Source organism: Brachypodium distachyon, chromosome 2, assembly GCF_000005505.3.
Source record: "Brachypodium distachyon strain Bd21 chromosome 2, Brachypodium_distachyon_v3.0, whole genome shotgun sequence".
In the NCBI taxonomy this organism is placed as follows: domain Eukaryota; kingdom Viridiplantae; phylum Streptophyta; class Magnoliopsida; order Poales; family Poaceae; genus Brachypodium; species Brachypodium distachyon.
In genome coordinates this window covers 2980601-2989364 of record NC_016132.3, presented here as the reverse complement: position 1 = coordinate 2989364, position 8764 = coordinate 2980601, and the positions used below count along the sequence as shown (strand labels likewise).

The following is an 8764-nucleotide window of genomic DNA, read 5'->3' as shown; positions in this document are numbered from 1 at the left end:
TCCTAGGATCAGCCACTTAGGAGGCATGGAGTTGGCAATGAGGTGAATCTCCTGAAGGAAAGCTCTTTTTTCGGCGTCCCCTTGAGGGCCATAGACCCCCGTGATTGACCAGGACGTGGCGTCGTCGCGAGACGTGATGGTGGCAGAAATGGTGTTTTCAGTGAGCGCGACGTCAGTGAGAGTAAAGTGGTCAGCTGAGCAAGCGAGGAGGATGCCACCACGGGTGCCCACTGCCGGAAGGTACGCGAAACTGTCGACGAACGAGTGACCAAGGGTGCGCGCAACAATCGTGGAGTCGATGAAGTCTAGTTTCGTTTCTTGAAGGCAAACTATAGTGGCAGCAGTGTCACGGACAACAGCACAGACTGCATCTTGACGAGCACCTGAGTTCAACCCCCGGGGGTTCCAGGAACAAATATTGCAATTTTTAGCAGCCATTGGAAAACAAGGCAGACTCAGTGATGCGTACATGGGGCAACAGTACAGAGCTTTGACGGATTAACATAAATAGAGCAGGTTCATCCGTGTCGTCCCACGGTAGGAAACAGCAGCGGTAGCAACAGATACATTTGATGAAAAAAGAACAAAGCTCGACAAGGGCCATGCCATCCCACAGCAGCGAGCAGACAACTAGGCACGAACAGTAATGGGGACTAACATCAACATGCAACATGATAAAATAAGGGTCGTCGACGGTGGCGAGGAGCACAAGCAGGTGATTCACTGGGCGGAGGCGGCGATGGAGCCGGCCATGTCCAGAGCGACGACGGACGGCAGGGGCACCAGTGCATCAAGGCCACAGAGGGTGGCGATCGCCTGAATCACCGCCTGTGAGAGGGGTCCCGTGAAGAGGTCCAAGTAGCACTCAGCCGCGGACTGCGCAGAGCCCCCGACGTCGGAAATGCCGAGCCGCCTGAGGAGCACCGTACGCGCCGCAGCAACCGGGTTGCCACCCTTGTCGCCTCGGCGGGCGAGCCGCGCGCTGCGTCGTAGAGGGAGGCCCCGCGCCGTGGCCTCGGCAGCTCGGCGACGCGCCATGGCAGGAGTCGGCAGGAGGGGAGCCGGGACGGCTTGTGTGAGGTGACGGAGGAAGGCGTTCGTCGAGCGTCGCGGTGGAGGAGGGGGGGACGGGGTCCTCGACAGGGCCGTCGAACCTGCAAAAGTGGGGGTGGGCGGCGGTGGCACGGACAGGTCCGACTCCAACCGGCGGCCGCCGAACCCAAAACCTGGAGGCGAGCTTGAGGCATCAATGTCAAGGGCGTCACAGGCTGGGGCAGCTTCAGTGGAGCGGGAAGCAGTGGGCATCTCCACCTGCAGTGCAGAAGGAGATAACGGGGCAGAGACGAGCGACGAGATCGGCGAAGCCGGGCAAGGCACCTCCAGAGGCATGTCCTGGCGTCCCACCGTGGGCGACGTTGCTGGACCACGACGTGTACGGCTGCGGCCCCTGGTCTCGAGGGTGGCGAGGGCGCAAGACGGAGGGCGAGCGGTCCCCACGGCAGCGACGGTGGTCCTCCTGAACGCGCCGGCCGCCACGGCCACGCTGCCGGTCTTGGTCATCATCACGGGCGCGGCGACCATCGTGGCCACCCCGGCCATCATCCCGCGGCGCACGTGAGCGGCTGCGGAAGAAGGCGAGCCAGCTGGAGTTCCGGTCGTCCATGCGTCCACGGCGCTGGTCGTCGTCATCATCGTCATGCCTGCGGTTGGAACGCCCAGAACGTGCTGGAGAGCGCGGGCGTTGACGTCGCGAGTCCTAGCCGTCAATCTTGCCATAAGTCCAATCAAACTCGTTCGTCTCCACCTTCATCTTCGTGTGGTCCTCGTGGATCCCCAGGTGCACGAGGATGCGGTGCTGAAGCCCAGGACGCTCGGTCGCCGGCGTAGTGGAGGATTTTGGCGCATCAGTGAGCGTCAGCCAGTGCACCAGAGGGATCTTGGACGGGTTCGTCGTCCACGCCCAGCAGCCGAGGATGACCGCGTCCTCATGACACAGGGAGCGCGAGTCGAAGTAGTGCAGCTCACAAGCGTCACCGATGATGGAGCGCACGATGACCTCGTTCCATGCCTCAAGGGGCACGTTTTCCAGCGAGATGTGGACGTGGTGGCGCAGGGCGACGTGGTGGCACAGGGCGACGTGGTCGGCGTGGGCGCTGGCACGCCACGGTCGCAGGTTGATGACCCCGAAGCTGGCAGTGAAGGAGCACGCGGCCGCCACGGTCTCCCGGTGGTGACGATGCTCGAAGGTGAGGAAGAAGCCATCGCGGTGGTTCACCGCACGCATGTCGGAACGGCGAATCCCGAAGTGCGAAGCAATGGCGTCGGCGATGGCCTCCTTGTTCGCACCGCGCCGTGCGTCATCGAGCCATGCGATGACTCCGTGCCCCTCAAGATGAGCGCGCTGAACCTGCATGTCCGGCATGCACTGAACCACCAAGTGTGACTCAGCGGCCCTGGTGCTCGCATCCCCCAAGCGAGGCATGGCTTGCGCAGGAGGAGGGAGTGGAGCGCGCTGGGCTCGAGCCGGAGGGGAGGAGCAACGTGGCCTGCAGTCCCGGGCACGGTGACCCCAACGGAGGCAGGAGGCGCACCTCCACGGGTCACGGCAGTTCTTGGCGATGTGTCCCAGCGCAAGACAGTGGTGGCAGCGGATCCGGTGCTTCTTCAACTTCCTCGGCCTTTTATTGAAGGGGTTAAGGCCGAAGTGGGGTGGGGAGCGCTGGATTCTGCTTGAATGCGGGGGAGAACTTGAAGATGACCGGGGACGCATTGAAAGCTGAGGAGATCTTGTGGAAGTCGATTTTCTCCACCAGAATGGAGATTTCACCAAAATGCCAGTCCTGCAACGAATCCTCCACAGCAGGAAAAAACAAATCTTGGCTTGAAGGCGGGCATGGCCAGTTCGGAGAGGAGCAGAGATGCATTGACTCCGGCCTGCAAACGCCGCGCGAGGAGCCGGAGGAAAGCTGCGAGCTGCCGGAGTTAATGAGACCACCCACCCGCTCGGCGCTCGAGGGAGAAGCTCGAAGATCGAAGTTGCAGAGCCAGCGGGAAACAACTGGAAAGCAGAAGGGGCATACCTCTCGGGTTGGAATCCAGCCGGGATGGACGGCGGCGGCGGGAGCGTGATCTTCAGGGAGGAGGGTGGCATCAGCAAGGTGGCCGGAGCGGCACGCCGCGGGGGAGGCGGAGCAGCAACGGTCATTTTTTCAGTGCTTGCACGCATGCAAGATTTGCGTAACCGTCACCTCGGCAATGTTCAGGGTAGCCTTTAATTTTGACTGTCTTTCCGTGGTGAATTAATAACCTGACATCGACTCATCGAGCGCTACTCTTTGCGTCTATAGTCCTATTTCGAAGGAGATTAGAGTGAAGAATTGAAGCAGCTTGTGGCCAAGTCCCAGTCTGAACCACGAACGCCGCGAATAAAATTATGAAGGTCATTTGCTTGCGAAAAGCTGCCTACCTCAAATCTGGGACGCCATGCCTGGTTTTCGTCCGTTACCCGTATCCCTATGACCACTATCAATGAATGAAGTGGTTGAGTTGAATTGAGAATTAGGGTGTCCATAGATTATGTCCGTAGACTACCTGTATTCCGGCGGTATGCCAAGTGTATTTACACTCGCGACCCATTTGAACAGGACGCTTCCATTTTTGTCCATGTGACACGTGAAGATATGCGTGGTGTTGAGCTTGTACGTACCATGTGACACGTGTTGATATAAGCAGATCTGACAGCCGTAATTTTATTTTTACTACAGTCGTGTCTCTATTTTCGGACTCCGGCCCCTATCCTACAACGTTTGTACAGTTGGAGGGAAATCAGAGAAGAAGAAAGGGAGAAACAAATGCACAGTTCCCCTTATCCTCCGGCCCTATCCTCATTTGATTTATTTTTTAGCGCAACACCCTGACTTTAGGAACTCCATTTTTTTTAATACAGTCCACGGACTTGAGTTATAGGCCGTCTTTGGTCCAGCCCCGCCTGGTAGATATTGGGCTGCGGTTAGTGGGCCCGATGGGCTACACATTTTCGAATCCAACTTCATGCGGTTTATTTCTAATGTAAGCCCATAGTTTCAGTTTCAATATAGCGGGAACAGGGAGAAGCCGAAGAAAATGCCGTGCCCTAGTGGGCTCGTAACACTAATTAACTTCCTCTCAAAAAATTCTACCACTCCATAATACAGAGCTACTTAAAAAGCTTCAAAAAAATCATTACTATTACGCGTCCGATTAAGCTTATATTCTTCTGATTGCACGGCCGTGTCTGCTAGTTTTCCGAGACGGCCGGGGCACAATCCGAGCCGGAGCCGCTGCTAGATCCGCACGCTTCGCATGGCCATCGATCATATCACATCGGCGGCGGTGGGGGATTTTTGTACGGGAGACTGGGAAGGATGGGTCCACCGGATGCCGGAGCCGGAGGCGGCGGCGCCGATCTCTGCAGAAGTACTCGCCGCCCGCCATGGCTTGCCGCCAGCACTCCTCCCTCCCCTGCACGCACATAAGAAAGAGCCCCGTTTAGAATCTTATCAAGCATGCAATTAATGTAGCATCACTGCTCAATGCTCATCGATCAGTGGCAACGCTAACAACTCCAGCAGAAAGAGAGACGTACTCCTAAAGAGTACGCTTCCAGCGAACGATTACGTACCGTAAGGCAGTGCGCGGGCCTCGAGAGGATGCGGGGAGAAGACGAGGAGGAGGAAGAAGACCAGGACGGCCGCCGCGAGCAGAGACGGCGGCTGCAGCTGCCGAGTAGTACTAGCAACGGCGTGCTGCTCCATTAACAGAGGAGAGGATTATACGTACGTTTGATTAATTAGTTCCCAGGGGGTTAATTCGGAGGCCGTACCCTTCACCCTGTATAGTACGCCGTACTTATACTGCGTCGGCGTTGACATGCCGTAGGTTTCTCCAAGTTGTTTTGTTCTGGCCGAGGAATTCGATCGTGCAAGGATGCACCTGGCCGGCCCAGCTGGCGGCCGGGTCTCGAGATCCAAGCTCACTGGGGCTTCTGAATACTATACGGCGAGTGATTTTATGGCTAGATTCCACTTGTTCTGTTCCCTCCCAGCAGCTTGGCCGTGACGGACGCCGGCAGTTGGGGTTTCCCAGTACTCACATCGATGTGGAGTCTAGTTTACTCTTTTTTTTTTCCTATCATGGGGCCGATCTTTGTTCATTGTCCGGCCCAATTGGCTTTGAGCCCAGCGCAGCCCAACAAATGCCCACTTACATATAAACCCTACGACTCACAGCGAGGGCAAAATCTTGCACGCCTCTTCCGAGCCCAGTTATTTGCTAGTGTCATGTCCAGGTCCGAACCAGGTCCAATATGGTTTAGGCCTCGCATCCATTTGGGTTATCTCAGATTTTGAACCCATCGAGTATGAATCATATTAGGAAGTTTGCCAACTAATTTAACCAATTCTAGTTTAACCAATTGTAATTGAGTTTCATGCCTATTTTTATTCGAAACAAGTTTCACACCATGTCAGCAAACATGACACTCATAATGTTCAATATTTTTGGATATCAAATTAATGTGCACTAAACCACACGTCTTTCCCAACTCATAATGTGAAACAAAGACAAAATAGAATGGACACATGGAATTTACCGGTATATATATGCCCCATATGTCGAGTGATCATTCATCATTCCATCGAGCAAGAAGAAATATAGCTATAGTTACTAGCCTTTCAAGGTACAGCATCCCACACCTCAAACTCTTTTGTTGTTGCAATGGAAGAGGTTGTAGTTTTTATTGTCGGTGCCGGGCCAGCGGGCCTTGCAACAGCAGCGTGCCTCAACCAATTCTCCATCCCTTATGTCATCGTCGAGTGTGAGAATTGTAGTGCGTCACTTTGGCGCAACCGTGCATATGATCGTCTCAAGTTACATCTTGCCAAGGAGTTCTGTGAGCTACCACACATGTCATATCCAGTAGATGCGCCGACATACATACCGAAAGACCAGTTTGTCAAGTACTTGGATGATTACATTGAGCGTTTTAATATTCAACCCAAGTACCTCACCGTTGTTGAGTCATCCACATATGATGTCGATGGAAATTTTTGGTCCGTCATGGCGCGTGATATGGCAAGCTGCACTGTAGTCAATTATGTGGCTAAGTTTCTTGTCGTGGCAAGTGGTGAGAATAGCGCCACGAATATTCCAATGTTCCCTGGACAGCAAACCTTTCCAGGTGTGACCATCCACTCATCAAATTATAAGTCAGGTAGCATCTACTCTGGAAGGAATGTGTTGGTTGTTGGATCTGGAAACTCTGGGATGGAGATTGCTTACGACCTTGCGACTCATGGTGCCAACAGTTCTCTTGTTATACGAAGTCCGGTAAGCGTACTATACCTTTTTCAGGGCTATATTTTCTCATTTTGATAAAAGGGATGCACTTTCTTACCATTATTAGCGTTAGATAGTGTTCATGGGTTAGTTAAGTTCAAACCAAAGAACGGTTTCAGAGCATGAGCATACCTATTTCACTCCCCCCCCCCCCTCCCGCCCGCCCTCCAACCGACCCACCGATAGAAATACTAAAAACGTAATAGAAGTTGAAGTTAACATATGACTTTCACGATAAGATTTTTTTATTTAATTTCTCATTTTAGCATGTTGGTGAAAAAGATGTGTGACACCTTTTGTGGTTGCAGATTCATGTAATGACAAAGGAATTAATCCGGTTAGGGATGAGACTGCTTCGTCATCTTCCTCCGAAGTTGGTGGATCATCTCCTTGTGATGATGGCAGATTTCGTATTCGGAGACTTATCCAAACATGGCATCACGAGACCAAAGAAAGGTCCATTAGTCCTGAAGTCCGAAACTGGTCAATCTGCTGTAATTGATGTTGGCACGGTTGGGTTAATCAAGAAAGGCACAATCAAAGTGAGCATATTTTTGGACCTGATACAAATAATAAAAACTTATTATCATTCTACACTAAGACTTAGATTCGCTCAACATCGTACGGTGTAGGTGCAAGGAGGGGTTACTAAGATCAAGGGCAAAACCATAGAATTTCAAGGTGGGAATGAAGCCTCCTTTGATGCAATCGTGTTTGCAACGGGATACAAAAGCACGGCGAACATGTGGCTCAAGGTAATATCATATCGTTGAGATTCCAGATTTCTCTACGTGCGACTCCTTTACATGCACAATTGTTAGCTGTTCTAACTGGTAAGTGTGATTTGTGAGTGCAGAATGGTGAGAGCATGTTGAATAACGATGGATTGCCAAATAAGGAATTCCCAAATCATTGGAAAGGTGAAAATGGGCTCTACTGTGCTGGTTTGGCAAGGAGGGGATTGGCTGGTATTGCTATAGATGCCAAGAACATCGCTAATGACATCAAGTCTAAGATAGACGTTATGAGGTCGATCTGATGTTGTAAAATTTAGTTATTATAGTGTCCGTGATTGGGTATCATCTGTCTAATGTCATTGTATGTATTGTCATTATAACTTTTAAGTCATCATGTACAAGTTTCCAAATTTTACCAAACATATGTTTATTTTTTTTGTCGATTTTCCCTTTACCCAATACCTAACTAACGGGCCAGCCTATTCGATCGGTTGGGTTCACTAATGACTAACCATATGTCCAGCCCCATATGCAGCGCTAGCTCTGTGGGCAGTGCACGGTGCAGTTGCATTGCACGGCTGGAATGAAATGTGTGACGCAACTGAAAGTCAAATGGCTAGCTGGCAGGGCAGCCCGGCCTCAAGAGACTAATCGATCATTATAGATTCCTGCACGTTGTTCACACATACGTCACCCAAATTGACTTAGTGCTTTTCATTGTATAAAAATTTTTATAAGCCAATTTGGATTGACAAAACGTCTTACAGAAAAAAAGAATGGGATTAGAAAACAATGCCATCCATGCAAAGTCAACCGGACCAACAAGGGGCTCTCGCGCGCGCCACTAGGATCCGGGAGCGTTGTCTACCGCTTCACACTCTGAATGCTAATAAATCAGCGGAGATGCTAAACTGACAGTGTCACACCAACAGCTGCTGGCGGCGGGATATTAAACTTAGCCCATGCCCAGCTCCTGTGTCTCATCGATCTCAAGAGCTATCTGGCTATCTGCTAGTGCTAGTCCCAACTGTCACGTCACGTGCCGCTTTGGTCGCCGCCTCTGTCACGTCGCATGGTCGGACCGATCGGAGGTCCGGACACTGGAGCCGGTGTTCCGGACTGAGGGAGTACTTAGCTTAATAGCTTAATGCTGTATCGATCGATTTAAGAAGAGTTTTGAAGTTTTGAATTCTTATAAAATTCACGTCACTTGTTCCGCACGGAGGGGGTACTCAGCTTAATCCACGTTCACTTTTTCGGGAGGCCGGAGTTTTGAATTCGTCCAGTTCGATGCTACAGTACCAGTCAATCATTTGGAGGTGATCGATCTGGCCGCCGAGGTTTCCGGATGCACGTGTGACCCGCGCGCTAGCTAGCTGGCGCCTCGGGCTTCCAGGTTCCCCAGGGGGCAAGCAAGCATATGGAGAAGGCAAAAACTACAGTAACTCCTCAAGTAGTGATTTTATGGCTGGATTCCGCCGGTCCCCAGCTCGCCGCGACCGGTCGGGCATCCTCGGTGCCTGGAGTCGCGAGAAGCTGACATATATATTTGCAACGTGTCAGACATATGGTCGAACGTAGCTACTTTTACGTACGGCTCGGTTGCCTGTTAATTACAAAAAAAAAATCACCAAACGAAGCTTCCGCACTAA

At 52.1% G+C, this 8764-nt stretch overlaps 1 protein-coding gene and 1 long non-coding RNA gene across 2 annotated transcripts; one reads left to right on the top strand and one right to left on the bottom strand.

Annotated features, from left to right (window-relative positions):
* Positions 1-4123: 4123 nt before the first annotated feature.
* On the bottom strand, positions 4124-4841 carry LOC112271108. Its single transcript, XR_002963981.1, has 2 exons — positions 4661-4841; positions 4124-4500 (listed from the first exon to the last, which is right to left on the bottom strand). It is a non-coding gene; the product is annotated as an uncharacterized LOC112271108 (long non-coding RNA).
* Positions 4842-5754: 913 nt separating this feature from the next.
* Positions 5755-7414, top strand: LOC100837162 (probable indole-3-pyruvate monooxygenase YUCCA10). The gene is made up of 5 exons (XM_024458212.1): positions 5755-5929; positions 6251-6366; positions 6684-6917; positions 7008-7130; positions 7232-7414. Exons 1-5 carry the CDS (start codon positions 5755-5757, stop codon positions 7412-7414), a joined length of 831 nt encoding a protein of 276 aa, XP_024313980.1.
* Positions 7415-8764: the final 1350 nt, after the last annotated feature.

Excerpts from the sequence above, each read along its gene's own strand:
- LOC100837162 (XM_024458212.1), top strand. The coding sequence starts at position 5,755 with ATGGAAGAGGTTGTAGTTTTTATTGTCGGTGCCGGGCCAGCGGGCCTT. Across the intron at positions 5,930-6,250 it reads ACATCTTGCCAAGGAGTTCT|GTAGCATCTACTCTGGAAGG; the intron begins GTGAGCTACCAC and ends ATTATAAGTCAG. Across the intron at positions 7,131-7,231 it reads CGGCGAACATGTGGCTCAAG|AATGGTGAGAGCATGTTGAA; the intron begins GTAATATCATAT and ends TTGTGAGTGCAG.